We start from the raw sequence: 21,377 nt of genomic DNA, 5'->3' as shown, positions 1-21,377 counted from the left end.
TGACGCAACTAAAGAAATTCGTCTGATGGTTCATTTTAACAGTGCAAAATTTGGCAAAAGATCGTTTGTCGACCGACCGAAATGTTTTTAACTGCGCTGGAGGGTAGAACCACAATTGCCAAAAGCGGATAGATATAATTTTTTTTTTCGTGCCTGTTAAATTAAGATTTATATAAATAGTGGCTGTTCCTGGGAAGGCTTACATAAATTGCAAAACAATTATACCTTAATTATACTCAAAAGCATAAGTTTCTTCTCTCAATCCAGAACTCGTTAATTTTTTTTTCACGGCATTGCGTTTAGCAATTAATTATACTCAGAAGCAGAAGTTTTTTTTCGTGGCATTGCGTTTGGCAATGTGTGAGGCTGAGACAAAGCTGTGAACATGCAAATAAGGAAACACGACTCTCAGGAAACTTATGCTGAAATGCTGATGACACTTTTGAAAATGTGAGAAAACTTTTACTTGAAAAAGTGCTCTTAAACGCGTTTGAACATCTTGTGCGTAAGATCTCGCACGAAACAGATATCTTACGAGTGTCTTCCGGAATTAACTGGATATCAATGGATTCGCAATTACATGTCGGAAGATTGTTGCAACTTTTCAGTTACACTCAGATGGAATGACCACAAATAGTTTGGGTCAGATGAAGCCTTTTATTTTCAAAAGTCAATTAATTCGAGCAACGACTTCTCAAAATGTCCATCCTTATGTAAAATTTTTAATCTTACTAGTAAAAGTGGTAACATTTATGTCACGCAGTGAAACGCTCTGGATATTTACATTTTTACGACAAGTAATTACAATTACGACTTTCTACGTTTTTTAGACATAAAACTCGAAGTTGCTTTAGTTCGTAAGTTTCGTCTTCACGCACTTTCCCGAATGAATCACTTGTGTTTTCCGTTTTGAAAAAAAAAATCTACAAACTTTGCCACAACAAACAGTTAGATCTGAGATCTGAGCCATGAGCTTTCCTAAGGAACACTCAAAGTTTTAAAAACTATCAGATGAAGGTTAATTGTTTCCATTCCTTTCACGCTCGTACCACACAGTCTCCAGGTATTCTCTGATGTCTGCTAAGTTGTGATCCTTGCGTAAAGTTCTTTCCGCACTTGTCGCAAACAAAGGGGCGTTCACCGGTGTGTGTTCTGATGTGGTTGTTCAATGTGGTCGCCCCAGCGAACGCACGTGAACAGTATCCGCACTTGAATGGTTTCTTACTGGCGTGAATGACAGCGTGAGCGCGCAGCTGAGCTGGGTGGGCGAAGCTAAGTGAACAGTGGCCGCACTGGTATGGCTTCTTTGGGGCTTCATTGCACACATGAACTTGGAGCATGGTTCTTTGAGGGAAGGACTTTTTGCACTGGCCGCATTTCCACAAACTTAGTTCTGTGATGCTACTAAACGCGGGCTGATTGATTTTAGTGGCGTTGTTTTGCCCGTTTTCATAAGAAGTGGGTGAGGGAGGATTGCTCCTCTCGCTTTCTGGCGATGGAAGTGGATTGGACAAGTTGGCTGCAGTGACAGAGGAAAAGTCGAAGGCGGAGGACACTTCCGTCTGAAAACCATTCATAGGCTCTCCACCGATTGGCATGGAAGGTGAGTGTTGGCGAGGGCTGATTGGCTGGCTGTTTGGTGATTGTGGGCTTCCAGGAGAAGGAACTGAGCTGGGAGGGGTAGGGGGATACTGATTTTGTGTCAAGGTTTCGGACGGCAAGCGCACAATTTCTGCTGCATCTGGATTGTTTGACTTTCCTGTAGAAGTTATGAAAAGACGTTTCAATTTATCCGTTTTTCAAACTTAACAAACCTTTGCACACAAATCGCAGAAATTATCAGCCAATGCTTAAAACATAACTTAAAATCTCACCATTGACTGTAAGAGAACCCAAATCAAAGATTGAGCTTGGAACGCCAAGGTACTGAGGATATTTGTCATCGTACCACACCAGCATTTCTTGTCCGGGCTGGATGGTCTTGAATGAACGATAGTAGACCTTGCCCAAGTACTGGAAGGCAAACAGGTTTTGTTCCCCTTTGTGACGAGCACAGCGGATGAACCGCATCCAGCTGGAATACTCTTCATCACTACCATCCACAAAGCCCGCCAGTTTACCGTCTTTAAAAATCTGTGAACGTAAACGGAGAAATTAACAAAAAAATCTCCACAAAGAAAAAAAACAAATCATACTTCATTCTAAGAGTCGATCATTCAACTTCCCTACCTCCCACATGTAAGAAGTGTTGGAAGTCGAAGAAATTTCCTCAGGTTTCACAAACTTTCCTTCATAGGGACCAATCCATGCCCCGATAGGAATTTTTTGCTTAGCACAGACTCCATATCCTTCCCCAGGAATGCTGGATACACACAAGCCAACCTCCGGCGGAAATGATCTTAAAGCGAGAGGCAATTGTCTTGTCTGCTTCGTGGCAGTGGTTTCATGTTTATGATGCGGGCAGTTAAAGCTTGGGTCTGTTGCGCTTGCATCACACCCTAAAATAATAATAATTTATTTCAATATTGCTATGATTTATGACACAATAGAGAAGGGATAAAGCTGCATTAGCTCTACGCACGCAAAATCGCGGTGAAAAAAATTATAACAAAACTTACACTTATCGATAACTATTCAAAGCTTTTTTTTTAGTAATAAAAGAACACGAGTAATATCACGAGAATTTGGTGCTGTTATATGATGTATGGAAGGAACAGACACCACCTGGCTTGCTTTTTTTAAAAAAATCCATCGACACAGAATTAAGTGCATCATTTCGCGCAAACAACTCCCACACGAAACACTTACAAAAACAACCAGCTCCATCTTTCTTTCCTAAGGCTTCACGGCTGTGAATTGGATGGACAGTAGATACGTTGAAAAGGCACTTCTGTACATCAGCCATAGTAAAAGATAACTGTTTCAAGTTTGAAACCGGTGCGCTTTTGGATGAAGGAGGCGTGAGCTTCACTTTCTTAGTCACGGGCTGATACACGCTGCCTACGCTCTTTCCTCCAAAAGGTTCGTTCATTTTTCTCGTCTGTAAAATGTGGAAAAGTTTGTGTTAGTTAGAATTCAAGCACAGGAACATTCAAATTTCATTACAGAAAAATTTGAAAAAAAAAACAAATAAAAAATGTCAGTGAAAGAAGGAAACACTTAGTCGATTTTCCTACGGGATTCAATCGAAATTTTAAGCAATTGAAACCTTCAACTTGCACACTTAACAATCGCAATGTTGTGTAGGAGTTGATTTCAAGATCGCCTTCGGAAATCGGAAGTTAATCAAGTTTGACTAAACTTTAGTGATTAGTGAGCAATGTCAACTTCGTCCGTGATTCATTCACTCGACAGTAATGATTTACGAATACCTCATTTCCGAAGGCACTGAAGCAGATCGGTTTTTCGGTTTAATGAATTACAATCATTGTTCCAAGCTGTTAGCAAGATTTTTCGGAAAGTTTGTTTCTATTCTAAACCATGACCGTCTGTTTACCCACAAGAACACTGAAAATGGATGGCAACTTTGAAAATTGTTTTCAAGGGTGAAAATATATGAAAAACGTCATGCAAATAACATCGGTATTTAGCTTTTGTTTTTCCCCTTCAAAAGTTTAGGTTCTTGCATAATGAGATTTAGAAACTCAATTCCACGAGTTTTCAGGGGTGAAATCGAAGGAAAACCACTTGAAATGTATTTCAAAATTGTCTTTCGTTGCTTACAAACGATTGGTGTCGAAATCTCGCCTCCAGACGCTTACGTGCGTCGATCAGGACGAGTTGGTAGGAAACTCAATTCGGTGAGGCGTAACAGGTTTTAAACAACAAGAAGGTGAAGAAACGAGAGAAATCAAGAACGATTTTACAAATCGTTACAAGCAAAAAAACTAGTCCTAACAATCGAAAGCATGAGAGACATGCAATGTTTCATGCAACTAAGGCGTTATCCCCCCATTTATTAAAGATTCGTCGAATTGGTGTTTGCGTTCCGATGGATCATTCAACGTCACTCTTAAGGTGGTCACCCAAAATAAGATTTCTCTAGAAATTGAACGTACCTTGTTTTCAACTTCCATTTGCAGTCCTCTTAAATCGTCGATCTTTAAATCTTCGTAAGTTTGGGGAGTATAGAATCGTATGCCTTCTGACTCGCAAAGCGCTCTCTTTTCACCCCGTGCGTAACTAAGAGTGGACGTGTGATTAGACTTTAAAAGGACAGAAAACTACTTTGTCCAAAGACGGCGGTGTTTCCACGTACGCCTTTTTATGCACTATTCGCATATTTTGACTTAAGACAAAAGTCAATTACCTTCACGGAGAATTACCACAGATAATAAGAAATAAGAAACAATAGACTTTAAAGCACTTTTCTTCTGATTTTCTCTTCAGGTTAACCTCAGGCACTTTTCATAAGATATTTTGAAAACGCTACAGCAAGGCTGCAGAAACAGAGTAAAATCTCAATTCGAGCCCAGTTAGGAGTTTAAGCATTACACAAGATATTCAATTTGTTTTATGGCCCCCATTTGGAGCTGATGTGATCACTGTTCAGTTTGGCTGCTCATGCGGAGAAATCAAGCTGATGTTTCCACAGTTTCAAGCTTATCTCTGTTGTTCATCTGTAAATTTATTCTATTTTCGTAACTTGTTTGGGAGCGAGTTTTTATGATACCAGTCTGTTTTGTCTCTATGCAAACCCTGCACCAAACAACGAAGGGTCTTTAAAACTTGAACTTTTAGTTCTGGTGCAGAATAAAGATTATTTTAGAGTTCATTGGGGAATGCAAAGGACAAAGAGAACAAAGACAACTAAGCGAGGTTAACTAAGACCACGTATTTATCAATGCGCAAATTCTGTGACTAGCCGTTTGAAAAATGTGTGCAAGCGGTGCTCGCTCTGCCAAGTGAGCATAGCTTCCTTCACCAACGTTCAACGGATTTTTTTAATTCTACGTTGCTCTAATGGATGCCACGTCAATTTTCTTTAGTTCTTTCCTTTAAACATCACTAGAAAATTCCAAGCTAATGAGCCATAAAAACAAAGGAAGATTAAAATGAACTCTACGGTAAACGAAAGATAAGACAATGATCTAGAATTTTTTCTTTACAAAGTTGCCGACATAGAGGTAAATACCAGGGACAGCATCAAAACGTATCGCGTAAATATTTTGCAAGAACATAAAACGTAATCCAGTCGAAAAAACAAGTCGACTGAGTCAGACGAGATGTGACCAGAACGCCTACGAGACCTGCAGGCATAATTTGCGAGCAAGATATCTTCATTTGAATACCCAGAACTCCTCTGAAGAAAAGGTTCTCGCATGATCAGTCTTTATAGCTAGGCTTGGTCTCCAGTCTCTCTCCTCCTTCCTTTATCATGAAAATAATAATATTTACGTTCGAGTGCCTTTGCTATAAAATGATTTTTATGATACAAAAAATAAAAATAAAATTATTAAAACTCGTTATTATCGATGAAATTAAAAAACTAGTCTAAGCATTGTTCTCTAACTTTATTTGTTCCATTTGTCTGTTTTACTTATTGCTCCATACATTAGCTTTTTTTCTGCGATTTTAACAACATGAATAATTATTCACTTTTATTTTTCGGCACAAACTATATGTGTAAAATTAATGAAAACTTGTCAGAAGTCCTCTAAATGGCCAAGAATTTCAAAACAAACACTCTTCGACAAATTGAACTGTGAGCGGAGGTTAGCTATTGACAGTTGGAGGGGATACGTCGCTTTTACATTCGCGGGGATTTCTTTGGTGCCTGGATAAAAGTCCAGGCTGAGAAAACGTTTTTCCGCACTTGTCACAGCCAAAAGGCTTCTGCCCGAAGTGAGATTTAATATGATTGTTTAGTGTTGTCGCGCCGACAAAAGCGCGCGAACAGAAGCCGCATTTAAATGGTTTTTCACTAGAATGCGACGTGACATGCGCGCGGAGCTGAGAAGAATTGCAAAAAGCTAAGCTGCACTGGCCACACTGGTAAGGCTTGGATGGTTGGCATGGGCAGACATGAAGTTGTAGGGCCACCCGCTGAGTAAAAGTCTTGCGACACTGCTGGCACCGCCAGGAAGTAAATTCCCTTTCTGGAGATTTTTTGGGAAAGGGCACTAATGTATTTCCAGGGTCACTGACGTCACTTTCTACGTCACTGTTAGAAGAGGATCGCTGACCATCTACATCGCTGTCAGATGATAATTGTCTGGGAAGTAAACTAGCAGGAGCACACACAGGTTTCTGCTGCGCAGATTTGTTATCCCCTGTCTGCTCTTTTACCATTGGCCGAGCATCTGAAGAAGAATGACAGACAGATGTCTCATCAAATATACGGACACAGAGGTAAATCATTTTTTAAGTCGGTATCTTACATTTTTACTTGGAAAGACATCTGACGTGTTATATTTTTCTTTAGAATATTTCAAATGCTCGTGCAAACCATATTGATAATACTACTTAAACATTTGCAATGGATAATTAACAACCATAATTACCTTCAAAATCTTTCACGAAGGACATGCTCTGATATCCAAAAGGTATTCCAAAATGCTGTACATATCGTTCATCATACCAGACAAGAAGCTCTTTACCAACAGCAACGTCTTTGAATGCACGATAATAAACTTCGCCTTTGTACTGAAACGCATAGAGGTTTTGTTCAACTTTTGAGCGTGCGCACTGGATAAAACGCATCCAGCCTGATGTCTCTTCATCACTGCCGTCAATGAAACAAGTTAACTTGCTGCCGTCAAAAATCTAAAAATAAAGAATGAAAAAAAAAAACACATCAGCTTAAAATGTCCATTATAACCTTTTAAAAAATATTTCCTGTTTAGTTTAAATAAGTTCTAGAGATTTCTATTCTCTTGGCTGTTCTTAGCTGCAAATTTCCCAAAATCAGTATTACGTCTTCCCATACATTTTTAATATGCATATAGACGTTATGCAACCAACAAGTTTCCTGCAAGGGTTCGATAAACCTTGGCTTGTACGATTTATTTGGACCACTAAACAAAAAATTAGCAAATACAGCTAGAATTTTATTATTAATTCCCCCCTCTCCACCCAAAAGAACTCTTGAGAGAGCCTGATAAAACGCTAATAGGTAACCTGTGATGGAGAAGCATTCCACCGAAGGAGGGACTAGAGGCTGATAGAACGCTGGTAGGTACCCTGTGATGGAGCAGATCATTTCACTAAGCAATGGGGCTTGGTCTCGTAGAATCAAACTCCCAGAACGCTTAAAATTTTCTTAATTGTTGTACAGGACAATCTTTCGTTTGATCACTACAGAACCCAACGTATCAGATATGGTAAGGTATTAGCCTCCTACCTCCCACATATACGACGTATCCATGCCCGGTTTGACCTCCTCTGGTCGGATTCTCCTGCCCTCAAATGGCCCAATACAGGTGCCAGCAGGAATGTGTTTTCTAGTACAAACTCCTAACCCGGTCCCAGGGATACTTGATCTGCACAAACTCACTTCCGGTGGGAGTGACTTCATAGCTCTGCTCCCCTGCAGACGTTTGTTGTCTACGATCGCATGGCCCAAACCATGTAAGGGACAAGGTTCTGAATACTCTTTCTTACAGAGAAGACACACTGAAAAAAAGGGTATTCTCATTTAACCACGCGTTCACGTCTTCGGCGCAAGATTCACGATCCGGGTTTCAAATTTTTTTTTGGACGCTTCTTCAGGCGGTTAAGCGTCTATAGCAAACAAAGAAAGGCATAAGTGTTTACTCTTATGAGGTGTGAGAAGATTGGATCCCTCGGGTATTCCTGACGAATTGTAAAACAATTGCACAAAACAATTGCACAAAACAATTTACCTTTTTAAAAAGAACTGCTCAAAACGAGTACTTGAGATTTTGGAGTAATGTGGACTAGACGCTAGCAAGTTTCTACAGATAGCGTGATTGTTTTCTAAGTGTGAGGGTTTCTTGCGAAAGTTTTCCTGTAATAAAGGGGTTTGAATGAAAAAGCACGGCGCACGTACACAAGGCTATAGAATAAATTTAGCATTTAGATGTAGCCTTAAATTTTTGCATAACTTAACGACACATTACCTTTCCAATTGAGTATTTTAGAGAGTTCTGTAAGCAAGTAAAAAAGTGACTACAAGGCTTCCTTAGCCATCTGCTTTTTGCTTTCTTAGTATCTTCAGAAATGTGTCACTTAAGTTGCAATAGACCTGCCTAATTCATACCAGTAGGCGTTGGAATTCTACTTATTCTTAGTTACCGTCAGAAAACTTTTAACAATAGCGTCCATGTTTAAAGAGCACGGTTCATTAAAGCTTTCCAAAAAATGACAAGCGGTATTTCTAGCTTTCCAAGACAATGGAAAAAAGGCGAAGGTCACGACTTGAAATGAAACGACACACTATCCTAAAACAATGAAAATGATCTAGAATGCAATCCCTAGTTATTAATGAAAAAGTTTAATCATTCCAGGACAAATTAAAATCTCGAGCATTGCAACAGGTTTTATGAATTACTTCTCTTCTTTGAGTAAGAAGACAAATAGATAGAGTCTGAACTTTCAAGAAACGTTTATAAGGACCGCTCTATCATTTATAAGCGTGGATCATGTGTGTGCCAGAAGGGAGGCTATGGTTGACTTGAAAAGTTCGCGAACACGCTATATCCGGTATCGTGAGTAAATCTAAAATATTACGTATTAGGAGAGACTAAGCCTGTAAAATAACGGATTTACGAATGAATAAACTTACATAATTGCTTGTTAAAGCCCTCAAAATTCAGTCTTAGTAGTTTGTTTGCGTCGATGAACACCAGTTGTTTTCTTTCGTACAAGCAGTTCCTAACAGCGGCAGAGGTTATTATGTATCGCTTTCCCTGCGACTGAGAGCTTGCCGCAAAGGCCCTCTTAGTCGAGGAGCAGTCGACCTGAAATAATCGAATCCTTAATAAGATCCGTGATTTAAATGCCTATAAAAATAAACTGACCTTGCCTGCCTTGATGTTATTGTTTGTAAGGATCAAGAATTTTGTCTGTTACGTGTGAGAAACCACGTCTTACTTCAGTAGATGATATTAATTGGAAGGGTTAAACTTGTAAATGTAACACTGTATAAATTAATGGTAGAGTAAAACAGTGTAAATTATGTTTAAGTGATTGTTCTGTAGCTTGCGAGAGGCTTCAAGTATCTGAGTGATCTTGAGAACCGTAAAATTTTTTTTCACCACTACTGTCACCACAGATATGATATGAATCTTGACAAAACTCACCACAACATGTTATAACTTTGGCAGTGTATCAAGTGGGATAAAAGATTTAAACACCTCCCATTGCACCAACTAACTTATTTGTTTTTAGCGCCAACAGACAGAGAGTTGCCTTCATTGCTTGTCTGGTAAGAGTTACTTGTTATTTAATAAGGCTGGTGTCAGCGCTAGTCTTCTCGTAAGATTGCTCTTTTCTCCGCTTGTTCAGGTGACCAATTAGAACTATCAAGAACTACAGAAACTATGAACTACTGAGTAACAATTTAACAGTCTCACAGACAGTTACTCACCAACTCATTTTGATATGTCCTTTTCATCTCCTCGAAGTACTCGAATATCGAAATGTCTCTCGCTATCGTAACCGTAAGCTGATAACTGGTAATGACTCTACCAGGAAGAGCTTATTTGTTGTTAATGCCTTATGTCTAGCAACAGAGAAGAACCCTTCTCGCGGATTCTAGAATCAATTATAAGCCCATCCCACGTGGATCACGGATTTGTTCTCCGCACGGATCTGATTGGATTATTATCTTTCTGGTTGCTGGTTTTCAATTATTCGTGCTCGCTGAGGTTTTCAGAGACAAGAGAATATAGTATCATTGATGGACGAATTGTGTATTTGTCTTTGAGCCTATATCTGATCTGTTCTATTCAGATAAAAAGTCATCTCTTCCACCTTTATAAAACACATCTCCAAAAGATTGAGTTTGTTTTTTTTTTCGAAAAGAAATATCAAAGGAAATTTATTTAACACGAACACAAAAGAATTCTTGAGGCACTCAACCATATCTGAAATATTCGTGAGTGGATCAATTCAGCGACGATGCTCAATGGAAATTTATCGGCAGACGCTATTTGTGTTTGAACGAATCTTTTTCCAGTTGGCCTTCTGCCTTACGTGGTGTTATGGCTGAAAAGAGCAGATTAATCTGCGCACCGAAAGCGCAGCAAAGAAGCTATGTGTTCTAGGTCTGCGAAAGATTGAACACTGATTTACAATATAGTTTCAACTTGCAAACTTAATGGGGCTAGAGCACTCGCTTTAGATTCTATCACACAGGGCCGGAACTTGACTTTCCACTTGGCATCAGATGCTAAGCTGTTGAAGCCCAACCCACAAGTATTTCTGCGGTTTTTGGTCGACACACAATTAGTCCAAACTCTGATTTGCATTTGAGACAGAAGAGGTGCAGAAAGTGGGAGTGGTTGGCTCCTTTGAAGACAATTTCTTTAAAAGATTCTGTCTACATAGGAACAGATTGTGAAACAACCAGCGGTAAACTCATCCATTCGCTCACCGGACTTCTAAAGTGGAGTTCTTTTTTAAAAATACGAACAAAATTTTTCCCATGAGGAAAAAAGCAACCATAAAGTGATACAATGATCAAAAATCCAGGCTACTCCAGGCGTTCAGTTAGTAAATCGAATAAGACAAGAGAAGGCGTCCAGAAGCAGCAGAGCGGAAAATAAGAGAGGTTTGAGTCGAGTTGATCTCTAGACCGGACCCAACCTTCGTCGTTTTTCCGCTCCACCGTTACTACGGCGCTGTTAGTGCGCTTACCAAAAATAATTCTACACAGTTTCTTTCACAAATGGTCAAACTAAACAAACTAAAACCAAAAAAAGGACACGCCTATGTATATTTACAAAGAAACTTTGTAAACGCATTATATTCAGATTTTAAACAGCGAAAATTGCATTCATTTAGTTATTTAAATTACTAGTAGATTCAAAGAATGCTCGGAAAGTAAAAATACTTCATCAACAACATATGCGTCTTTGTTTTGCTTTGTTTTTTATCCAAAAACTGTGATGGCATTGTCTACGGGAGTTCGATGGGGAGAAAGTTTCGTTAAGGCTGCTCCTTCCCACTGAAAACTTGGCTGTATCAGTCAGAGTGCGTCTGAGTGTCCTGAACAGCAGAATACGTACAGCGTACAGATTTTTAGTTACAAACCACTTTCACACGCCTTTGGATAGACTCTTTACTCTCCTTGGCAACAACCTCAACCGGCGTCACCGAAAAATAATGCAATTTTTCGAGCAATGAAGCCAAGCAGCAGCAGAGATTGCGCAAGAAATTCTTAAATTGTACGAAACGTATTGAAAGTGAATTCGCTTCTATTTCTGGAAGAGTTAGTTGCATGCCTTAATTTTATTGACATTAATTTTGTTAAGGTGTGTACTGTGTTTCAATGAAGGAGTCACACTCACACACTCACACACGCACACACGCACACACGGTTCTCGCAAATTAAATTACTCAATGCTTTCAGTTCCGCGGAAAGGTCTCAGAATTTAAGTTGGTCTAAGTTAGGAAGGGTCTCTTCGCGCTATTGAAAATGTTAAAATTGTGTTCTGTGCCTTGTGCGAATAGCGTCGTCAATAAGAAAAAAACAATCAGTTTTTTCTTCCAGTGTCGTAAGAAACCCAGTTTCAAACACAACACAAAATCTGTGATCGCTCCACATTTGGTTTAAAGGATTACGGATCAGCTGTAACACTTGGCCTTGACTTTTAAATCAGTAACTACAAAATTATAGGATTATTGAAGAAAGACCATAATTGATAAGCTCACAATCACTACTCAACTCTTTTCGAGGTTCCCTACACTACGATCAGTCCTCCTTTTCAGCCTATACTGTCATGCTGGTCGGTTGAAATCAGCGGTCTGTTGAAATCAACGAGGCCTCTAGGAGAGCGAAGCCTCGCCGATATTAATTGAATCTTCCCAGAGGGACTGCTCGTAGTCTAACGATTCCAGGCCCCTTCTCAAATCTCAAATGTCCTCCCCCTCCCCTGCCCTACCGGAAGTGCGCAGTGCTTATTTAAACGATTCTTACTTTTTTTCTCTAGCATCCCCAAACCCCTCCCCTCCCCTCCATCTTTTCTTCACCGCACTACTCCTGATTTTTCACATCAAGAAAATTTCAATCAATAAACCAATCCGGATTAATTCGAACAAACCCTAACCTTCTCCCCTAATATCACGTGCCCCTACTGGCTATAGCGTCTCTTATTTGTCGATCTAGTTCAACTATTATACGATCATCAGTGGTATAAACTCCCGTATGTAACAGCGTATCTCTTTCCTCGATCAGTTTCGCTATTCTGCTATCAATGTCTTCTTCGTCATGTTCATGAACAGATGTGAGTCCAGGTGAATGCTTAACACTTCTTCTTTGTGACGAATTGGCGGCTGATGTTTTTTCCTGCTCTTCAGTCGGCGCTTGATTTACCCGTGCTTTCGCCTCCTCCTGTTGTTTTAATCTGTTGCAGAGAAGAAAAAAACTTCCATGAACTCTCAAAGTTCATATAATCGTACCATAACAGGGCTAAAAATTGGCGGTCGCACGGTCGCCATTGGCGAGTTAAAATTGACCAGGGCCACTAAAAGTTAAGGTTTGAACGCCCGATGTGCGACTATGCTACAGAATTTCGAAAAGTTGCAATGTAAATTATGCGAGGGCTACTTCATTTTGGGATAGGGCCACTAAGAATTCAAGGAAACTGGCCCGACTGGCCACCAAGCACTGGAGTTAATTTTTAGCTCTGCCATAAGGTCAATAAGAGCCTATTGGACATTTTAAAAAACGCTTTACAGCATTTGACAACAACAATAATACCAAACTACCAACTACTCACCTGACTAGCTCAAGTTTTATTTCCTCCAGCTCTTCTTTCTCAGATTTAACAACCTAAATAATAGAACAAATTTAATAATGAAAAAAATACAGCTCTGTAACAAATAATTAAATAAAAAATTATTATAAGACTAAAAGGAACTATGCTGGCACAAGGTGTAGCAGGCGCACACAATATATACCTCCTTCTCTTCGGCGGCAAGATAACGCAGGCGCATGTGTTCCAGCTCTTGCTCTTGTTTTTTGAGCCGCGCTCTGGCAGCAGTCTGTTCTTGCTGTTTCAGTCGCGCCAGTTCCCTTAGCGCTCGGCCCCATTGCTGTTTGTAGTGAATCTTTGACTTGTTCGCCGTTTCTAACTTACGTTCAAGTTCTGTCTGTTGGGGGAAAGATGACTTATAACAGTTAAAACAGACCTTTTCATTCAATTCAACAATTTTTGTCAGGAGATAAAAGAAAAGAAATAATTAAACAACATATAAACGTTCGTAATAACAGTTTACCTTTTCCATTTTTAAAAGATTTATTTCAGACTCGAGCTTTACTTCAGGTTTCGTCAGCTGTTGTTCCTTGTAAGCCATGAACTCATTCTCTTTCGCTTGATATCGTTTCTCTGCTTCGTAAACCTGAACAAAATAGTAATGCCGAGTTATTCCACATAATAATTCCACGAAACAAAACTGGTAACTCAATCGGAGTAGGAATGTCACTCACTTGCTCCACTAGTCTCTGTTTCTGTTCCTCCAGGTCCTTAACTTTCATTCTTGAAACAAAATTACTCACATCAAAGTCTGTAACTTTGACTGCTAGGAGGAAGCTCACAAATAGCGCTATAAACATGCAGTGGCGTGGTAGAGTTTTATGAATATTTCGGTCAATATGCGCATTTTTTTCGTAAAGCGAACGATAACACGCCTGGAGAGAGGAATGTTGAATACTAAACCTTGATTACTACTATATTGTAATCACTGTTAAAAAGTCTGCAATCGCTTTTTTAGCAATGGAAGTTTTAACTCCAAAAGCATCTGTCACAAAACACTCGGCGAGGAGGCGAAAGCACGGGTAAATCAAGCGCCGACTGAAGAGCAGGAAAAAACATCAGCCGCCGGAAGGAGCAAACAATGATTTTTGAAGGTATCAAGAGGAAGCAAAATATTATGACTCCTTACAACAACGATGTCAGCTATGAAAAATCGACGCACACTTCCACCACCGTCACCCCACCCCCGCTTGCCCACACCTCATCCTAAAACGTGAATCGAGCGTGTGACTCTCTTATCAATAATACGCTGAACAGCGATGCGCAAAGCAATGATTAAAAGGCAGTCATAAATAAAACTAAACCTCTCCATTTCTACTTGATGTGAGCAGTCATCTTTCAATCTCCGAGCAGCTTCTCTCATTTCTGTAGTCCGTCGTTCGTGTTCTCGTTCCAGTTCTTCCTTCAAGTGCATCACCTAGGCAGTCATTACATTCAATTTTGAAAGCGTTGCCCATCAACTATTTAAAAGCGATCGAAAGCAAAAGGCGTCTAATGCTCCCCATTCTCAAAGGTCCTCAATTTTGCTTTCTTATACAAGTTATCGCCTTCCGTGTACTTTGAGATTGTAACTTCCATAATTTGATCCATAAGCCCAACACTAGCGTACAAGGGCTAACTTACGTACTTTTAAAAGCTTCTAAAAATCAAAATGGAGGAATATTCGCATGAAATCAAATCAGAATCTTGCAATCCCCTTACAAACTCTCTAACAAACCTGAGCCTCATTGGTGGACAACAGTTTTTCTCTCCTTTCCAGATCAGCGATGGACTGTTTGATCTTCTCTTCCAATCTTGAATATTCTTCCAGCTAAAAATTATACAAAAGTACATTTCAAAAGTCATTCCATCAAGCCTATAGATTAAAAGGCAAAAATAGATGGATAATTAAACAAAATGAGGTTTCTGTTCCACCTTTTTCTTCACCATCAGTTCGCGCTCTTTATCTCGTCTTTTCCATTCCTCAGCAAGAGCTTTCATGTGCGAGTTTTCTCGATGCTGCATCTGTTTTGACAGAAAGGAAACATATTCAATACAGACAGAGGGACCAATCTTTGCAGACCATTGACTCAACGGCTTACTTTTGTCTACTCAGTTCGACTGTGTTTTTATGGAAAGATGTGCACTTTACAGGAAATTACAGGAAAACAGTTCAATAACGGTTTTATTCATTCCTCATCAAAGGGTCTTCTACTGGGGTGCCTTTCTTCCATCGCAAAGTTGAGTTTCACCTGTGCTTGAAACATCTCTTCTTGTTGCTCCTTCCAAAGCTCCAGTTCTAGCGCGGTCTTGTACTCTTCTGTGTCACGTGGGTCAGTAACAGGAGGAGGCTTGGGCTGAGCGGGCGGAACACGCTGCGGCTCAGAGAGAGGAATGGCACTGGATGTCTGGCTACTTTCAAGTGAAGAGGAAAGATTGTACTAAAATACAAAAAGAGGAACGTTCGTTGCAAAGATTTAATTTTGGTTTTCGCAAAGCTTCGTTCCTTCTGATCACACCTAAGAGTTCTACACCATATCTTTTAGGATTTGCGTCATGTCGAGTTTCAGCTATAAACTTCCTCACCCTCCTGTCTCTATAAAAAGCCACCCCCCCCTTTCCTTAACCCTTTACGCCCTAATATCAGCATACATCTTCTCCATACTGTTCTTTATACATTTCCTATGGCACTGACAGGGAGAATTAAAGTAAAACTCAGGAGCATTTCACGTTTATGATCATTTCCTCAATTCTCATGAGCCTTATGTTTGATTCAGCAGTCAGATACCTTAGTGAGAAGTTAGATGCTGGTCACCCTCAGGGGTTAAAGGATTAATCTTACCTCGTTTGCCTCCATTAAGCGCTGTATGTTCACTGGGCCCATGTCCTCTAAACCGAGAACCACATGAAGCTCACCGATTCTCCGAGCAGGCCTGAGAAAGAGAGGTTCATTGTCATCATCGTTAAATGAAGATTAAAAAAGAAACATAAAAAGAAACAAACACACCAAACAAAACACTATTCTGATTTTTATAATGGTTATGAGCGTGCGTAAGGTCTACGAGGGTTCTGCCATGAAAGAGATTATTCAAGCCTGACCCCTCCCAGCCTCTCGCCCACTGCAACGTCAACTAAATTAAATGATGTATAAAGAAAGTTTTGGTCTGTACAAACTCTGTAACTATCTATTGAGTCTATACAAAACTGTTGCACTTACTTTTCTGTAGTGAAGATTATCACCCTCTCGTTATAAATTTGCCTGTAGCCAGTCACTTCTTTACCCTTACCACACGAAATATAAATATGACAAATGCAAAAATTTAGCAATGGCTGTCAAGGTGAGAAAAAATGTATCAGATCGCTGCACCCCCTTTCTTTTTTTCTTTTTTTTTTCATTGAAAACACTTGAGCTGTGCTTTGAAAATTGTGCTAGTGTATCATGCCTTGATGAAGCACAAACCGATTTTCGATCAAATAATTTAAACTTGACTCTCACCTGCGACAAGACTTGAACTTTATTGGCACTTAGGACAGAGGCCAGCAACATATTGGAGACTCCAATCAGAAGATTTCCAGCCATGCTGTCTTTATGCCACACCTCAATCACAAGGGGAACTCTATTGTAAAACAAAAACAAATTGAGAGTAATCCGAGTAATCTAGGACTGAACTGCTTTTGATTAACTACACAAAGTGATCTGTCAGGAACACACATCTGTCTTCTCAAAAAATCAGATGCCAAAGAAAAACCAATCCCCATTTGATCAATAGAGTCTTCCCACGCTTCAGCTCAGTCATTGGCTCCCTGTGATGCCAATCTCTTCACTGATTGGTCACCATTGGTTACTTTAGCTTTGTTTTATTGACAATTGATTGCAAACTTAAATTTCATGGATCAATGTCAGTATCTCAACAACTACATACTTACCCCTTCCCTAACTTAACATTAACCCTAACTTGTTATCAGTTGACTCTCATGAGGTTAGGAGAGGGGTAGGTGCATTGACATTGGTCTAATTCAAAGAGCTGACATCTTTGCTAACCTTGTGAGAGTTTGTTGAAGAAGTATTGGCGATGACGCAAAGTCAAAGGCACAGAATGATTTTGGTAGAAGAACTTCCATGTTGCGTTGGACTTGTACAGGAGGACTAGTGATAACAGGTGCAGCACTGCCAAAGAAAGGATATGTGTACCTGGAGGGAGAATAAACATCTTATTCATTCCATTGGTTATGGTCTACTTAGTACAAACTTGGTCAATTTTTGACAGACAAACCTGAGGAAACAGTTAACAGGAGATGTTACATCAAGATTGGAAATACTGCGCAGGTCAATAGAAAAACAGAAGTGGTGTGCTCCTGGATCAATTGGTGGCCTCGTTCCAAGTAAAGGAACAGTGCTGCTGGGGCCTGGAGCTGATATTTGTGGCTGAGAAGCCTGGGCTGTCTTCGATTTCTTTGAAGGAGAGTTCTGAAAGAAATGAAATTTGTTTGGAGTGGTTTAGATTTAACTCTGCTGGTGAACTGAAGAATGAAACAACAAAACTACCACATATGTACCTTTTGAGCTCCCAAAGTGACCCCACCTTCTAACCCTGGTTTTTCTGGGCCACTGTGTGGAGTGCTGGATTGTGGTCGAGGTGGTGTACCCTTGAGGTGCTCTCCAGTAATCTCTGTTTCTGACCCTTTACCAGGCTCTCTCTGCTCTCCTCTAAAAGGGGAGCTTGAAAGCTGTTTAGCTGGAGATTTGCTTCCATATGGCAGGCTGTCTACTTCAGGTACCCTCTGAAAATGTCATTTAAAAACATGGTTGGGCACAAAATAAGGAACAAGCATTGACTGCTAAAAAGAATTTGGAGAATATATCTTTGTACATCTCTAGTGTTATCATCGTCATCATTATTATCATTATCATCAACATTATCAATATTATCATTATCATGAGCCACAGACAAAGTTTACCTGTCTTCCCATTCCTCCTGCAGCAACAATTGGCGAGGGGGAACTTGTGACATTTCCCATTGTCTCCTGTTGCTCTTGTCTTAAAGACACAGACACACCAACAGCTGGCTCAGAGTCATCTACAACTCCTGAAGATTGGCGACTACGACCAGGTGCAATTAATGGAAATAGCCCTTCAATTACAGTTGGTGATGCTAAGTTTTGCTGCTCATTGAGAAGGCCTTGAAAAGAGACTACAGCTTTGCCTAAGGACTGGTCCCCACAACACAAATAGACCTGTAAGAAAATATTCTTACATTTGTACTGGAAAAAAAATTAAGGTGTTTTTTTGTCATTATAACATCTCTGTGACTCCAGTCCTGTTAGCACTACATTCATTAAGGTTTTTTTGGTCATTTTAACATCTCTGTGATTCCAGTCCCGTTAGCAATACATTCATCTGTAAGATTGTAAAAACAATCTCCTCTCAGTCAGGAATGAGGAGCCAAAATCACATTGACAACTTTTTAGTCCATTACATTGTGGCAAGGTTTTCATCAAGAAAAACTATAAAACTATCAAATGGATAACAAATAATTGTTTAATCATCAATGTGGATTTTGTTGATGAAAGATCTCAGGATTTAAAAATTAATTGTTATATAAATTAGTATACATAAGATCTACCTCCAGTCCTGAATGCTGGGTGAAAAATGTTCTGAGAAGTTCCAAGTTACTTCTTATTCTCACTGAAGCTCGCTCAGCAGGAAAGTTTGGTTGAAGAAGATCATGAAAGACTTCATTTGTCACATCATTGCTCAGTAATGAGTAATAAAAATAAAATCCACCACCAAGGTTTGGATCTGGCAAAGCAAAGCTAGATGGTACCAACTAAAGGGAAAAAAGTAATAAATTAAAAAAAAAAAACCCAATCAATGATAAAAAGTGTAAATCAATTATTTCAAAGGGAATGTCTTGTTTTATTGTTCATAGCAGAAGTGGATTCCTGAGTAGGAACTCTAATGTCAGACTGGCACTGTTGTAGATAATTCATCATTTAATATGTCTAGGGAGCAAATTTTTACATTTACTATTTGGACAACCTGTTCTCTGCAATGAGAAGGGCTGGTGACCAGCTATGCAACGGCGCATAAAGGGAGATTGGTGACTCATCAAATAATTAGTTTCCTCTATTGTAAGTCATAATTACATGAAACTTGTAGAATTAAGGGCATCATTTATGACTTATGATCAAAATGTCAGAGATTTACATAAATTATTAAGCAAATCTACCTTGGCTAAATTAGAGGCAAGTCCAATTGTAACAGACAAAATAAAAATCTTGTCATCTTCATGTTGTGGTCCAATTTCATAATACCCTTGATCTTCATTAAGCAGACACTGTATCCCATCAGATTCTGGTTTTCTTGGTGGAGAGGGTCTTAGGTGTTGCCCTTTGGAAGGCATAGAGAAAAAAACATGTCCAGCCATTAGCAAAATTTGTTAATTAGTTTGAAATATCTGTCAAATTTAGAAAGTTAAATGTCAATAATAAAACAGTTTGCATGAGATGATTACTAAGCAACACCTTGAATGCATTTAGGTACATTTCATACTCAATGAAATTTAAATTTTATTGGTATTTACTGGTACATGTAGACAGGCTTTAAAAAAAACAAAATTGTGGTTAGTTAATAAATGATTTACGGTCATTGATTGTGACATCCCATTAATTCTTAATAGTAACTAAAACAATGAAATGGAGAAGCAATAATTCCACTTCTACCCTTCTTAACAATTGTTCCAAATTACTGATATTTAGAAGTGAGATACCAACATCAAAGGATGACAATGAGACTATTGAATTAGGCTGAAAAATGTTGTTTGTGAAACTGAGGTTTTGTTCCTTGGGAAAAGATTTACTTAAAACAGTTCAACCTTATCTCTAGTCAAAAAAATCATTTCTCATTTGTTTTTTTTTTTTTTAACTTACTCTCATCTTCTTGTTGTGACTGTTGTTCAGTCTGTTTAGACTGAGTGTCATCTTCTAATGACAACATCAACTTCAACTCTGGTTTCATTCTTTGGTACTTTGTACTCAGGAGGGAATACCATTGTGCTCTCTAAAATAAAAATGGTAATTTTTATTCCACCACGCTCTGATAGCATTTCACTCTCTTAGATTATCACTTTGCATGCATTTCTTAATCAGTCTCTAAATGTTGTTCTTTTTAAAGGTCTTTAATTGAATAACACTGAATACTTGCCACTGGTTTTTGTTGTGCTGTCCGCAAATCTAGGATCACATATCCAACAGCTTCCTTCTGAGATGACAGAGTATCCAGAGCATAACACTGTCCAAAAATAGATAACCAGCAAACTTAGGAACATATTGAAATCACTATCAGTAAAGGAAAAGATGACAAATCAAGTTGAGTAAATTTGGCAGTGAAGTAGCTTAACATTGTAACTAATGTAAAAGAGATGCACATTTGTCTGGAAAGATTTCTGCGTAACCCCATACTTCATTATGCCACAATACTTGGATAGAAGAAACTAAAGGTGAAACAACAGATTACCTGTAGGAAAACAGCTTTGCTTAAGAATAGTATGTGGTTATACAGAAATCTTTCCTTTTTTTTCTCGTTACCCTTTAACTCCCAGAAATGATCAACATTTAACTTCTCTCTATAATATCCATACATTATCCAGCAAACAGGCTCAGAGAATACTCAGACTTTTCAGGTAGAGTTAGCTATCTTGATTTAACACCAAATTATTGTAACTTATTTATAAGGGAATGTGTAGCAGCGGGAGGGAAGAATTATCAACAAGATCTTGGAAACATAAGGGTTAACAGCGGTTAAGTTGCAACATCTCATTTTGGTTCACATTATAACAGTGCAAGATCAACTCCCTACACTCCACCCTATCATTAACAAACAAACGAACAAACAAAAACAAACCAAAACAGTGCAATAACGAAATATTTTATAATCTGTAAGCCTGTCAAAATACAATTCACTTGTGTTGCACATATTTCACCTGGATTTTGATTGGTGTTCTCTGCAAGCGATGCTGATGCAAAGACTTTTTGTTCAATTCCCAAGCAAGTTCAGTTGTGAACTCTGGGGTTTCCACATGATCAATGGGATCTGTCGTCAGAGTTTCTCCATCAAACTTTGTTTCGACAATGATCTTGTGTCGTGGTCGTTTAGGAAATCTTCGCCCTGAATGTATCACAAAATTTTCGCATAACAAACATTTAACAAATTTAAAATATGGTCAATTCAACCCTGAAGTTAGACGAAAATTGAAGGATTTTCTGACAAACTTACCTTCAAGAACCGAAACAACTACCAAAATTCCGTCACTCAGCCCCATTTACACCAGATTAAATTACCAGTAAGATATTCACTCGCTATCTGTGGCTCCAATACCTTGAAAACGACACAGCGATGAATTCACAAAATTCCGCCATTTTTCAAAAATTTTTGGTTTCTACGTTGTGTAAGTAACT

At 39.0% G+C, this 21,377-nt stretch overlaps 2 protein-coding genes across 2 annotated transcripts; both read right to left on the bottom strand.

Annotated features, from left to right (window-relative positions):
* Nucleotides 1–644: 644 nt before the first annotated feature.
* On the bottom strand, nucleotides 645–9,709 carry LOC131784231 (gastrula zinc finger protein xFG20-1). Its single transcript, XM_066165452.1, has 10 exons — nucleotides 9,551–9,709; nucleotides 8,747–8,921; nucleotides 7,343–7,614; nucleotides 6,504–6,765; nucleotides 5,719–6,302; nucleotides 4,059–4,223; nucleotides 2,809–3,040; nucleotides 2,230–2,498; nucleotides 1,875–2,133; nucleotides 645–1,759 (listed from the first exon to the last, which is right to left on the bottom strand). The coding sequence occupies exons 1-10, from the start codon at nucleotides 9,575–9,577 to the stop codon at nucleotides 1,038–1,040; spliced, it is 2,967 nt and encodes a 988-aa protein (XP_066021549.1). The 5' UTR covers nucleotides 9,578–9,709; the 3' UTR covers nucleotides 645–1,037.
* A 2,416-nt stretch (nucleotides 9,710–12,125) lies between these two features.
* On the bottom strand, nucleotides 12,126–21,337 carry LOC131784566 (centrosomal protein of 120 kDa). Its single transcript, XM_059101389.2, has 22 exons — nucleotides 21,196–21,337; nucleotides 20,903–21,087; nucleotides 20,125–20,211; nucleotides 19,851–19,980; nucleotides 19,151–19,311; nucleotides 18,545–18,748; nucleotides 17,880–18,155; nucleotides 17,478–17,702; nucleotides 17,195–17,388; nucleotides 16,963–17,112; nucleotides 16,417–16,537; nucleotides 16,138–16,202; nucleotides 15,763–15,853; nucleotides 15,173–15,361; nucleotides 14,856–14,945; nucleotides 14,659–14,751; nucleotides 14,246–14,358; nucleotides 13,616–13,664; nucleotides 13,405–13,527; nucleotides 13,087–13,278; nucleotides 12,906–12,958; nucleotides 12,126–12,530 (listed from the first exon to the last, which is right to left on the bottom strand). The coding sequence occupies exons 1-22, from the start codon at nucleotides 21,239–21,241 to the stop codon at nucleotides 12,248–12,250; spliced, it is 3,120 nt and encodes a 1,039-aa protein (XP_058957372.2). The 5' UTR covers nucleotides 21,242–21,337; the 3' UTR covers nucleotides 12,126–12,247.
* Nucleotides 21,338–21,377: the final 40 nt, after the last annotated feature.

The sequence above is a fragment of the Pocillopora verrucosa genome, chromosome 4 (genome assembly GCF_036669915.1).
Source record: "Pocillopora verrucosa isolate sample1 chromosome 4, ASM3666991v2, whole genome shotgun sequence".
NCBI lineage: Eukaryota > Metazoa > Cnidaria > Anthozoa > Scleractinia > Pocilloporidae > Pocillopora > Pocillopora verrucosa.
This window is presented reverse-complemented; position numbering and strand designations above follow the sequence as displayed.

What these genes read in the sequence shown, in the direction of transcription:
- LOC131784231 (XM_066165452.1), bottom strand. Translation starts at nt 9,577, where the DNA reads ATGAAAAGGACATATCAAAATGAGTTG. An exon ending in GGGCTTTAACAAGCAATTAT is followed by an intron (nt 7,615 to 8,746) that starts GTAAGTTTATTC and finishes CCTTTTTTTCAG; the next exon opens with TGTGTCTTCTCTGTAAGAAA. An exon ending in ATACGTCGTATATGTGGGAG is followed by an intron (nt 6,766 to 7,342) that starts GTAGGAGGCTAA and finishes CTTTATTTTTAG; the next exon opens with ATTTTTGACGGCAGCAAGTT.
- LOC131784566 (XM_059101389.2), bottom strand. Translation starts at nt 21,241, where the DNA reads ATGGGGCTGAGTGACGGAATTTTGGTAGTTGTTTCGGTTCTTGAAG. An exon ending in TCACTTTGGGAGCTCAAAAG is followed by an intron (nt 17,389 to 17,477) that starts GTACATATGTGG and finishes CATTTCTTTCAG; the next exon opens with AACTCTCCTTCAAAGAAATC. An exon ending in ATAATCTTCACTACAGAAAA is followed by an intron (nt 15,854 to 16,137) that starts GTAAGTGCAACA and finishes TCTCTTTCTCAG; the next exon opens with GCCTGCTCGGAGAATCGGTG.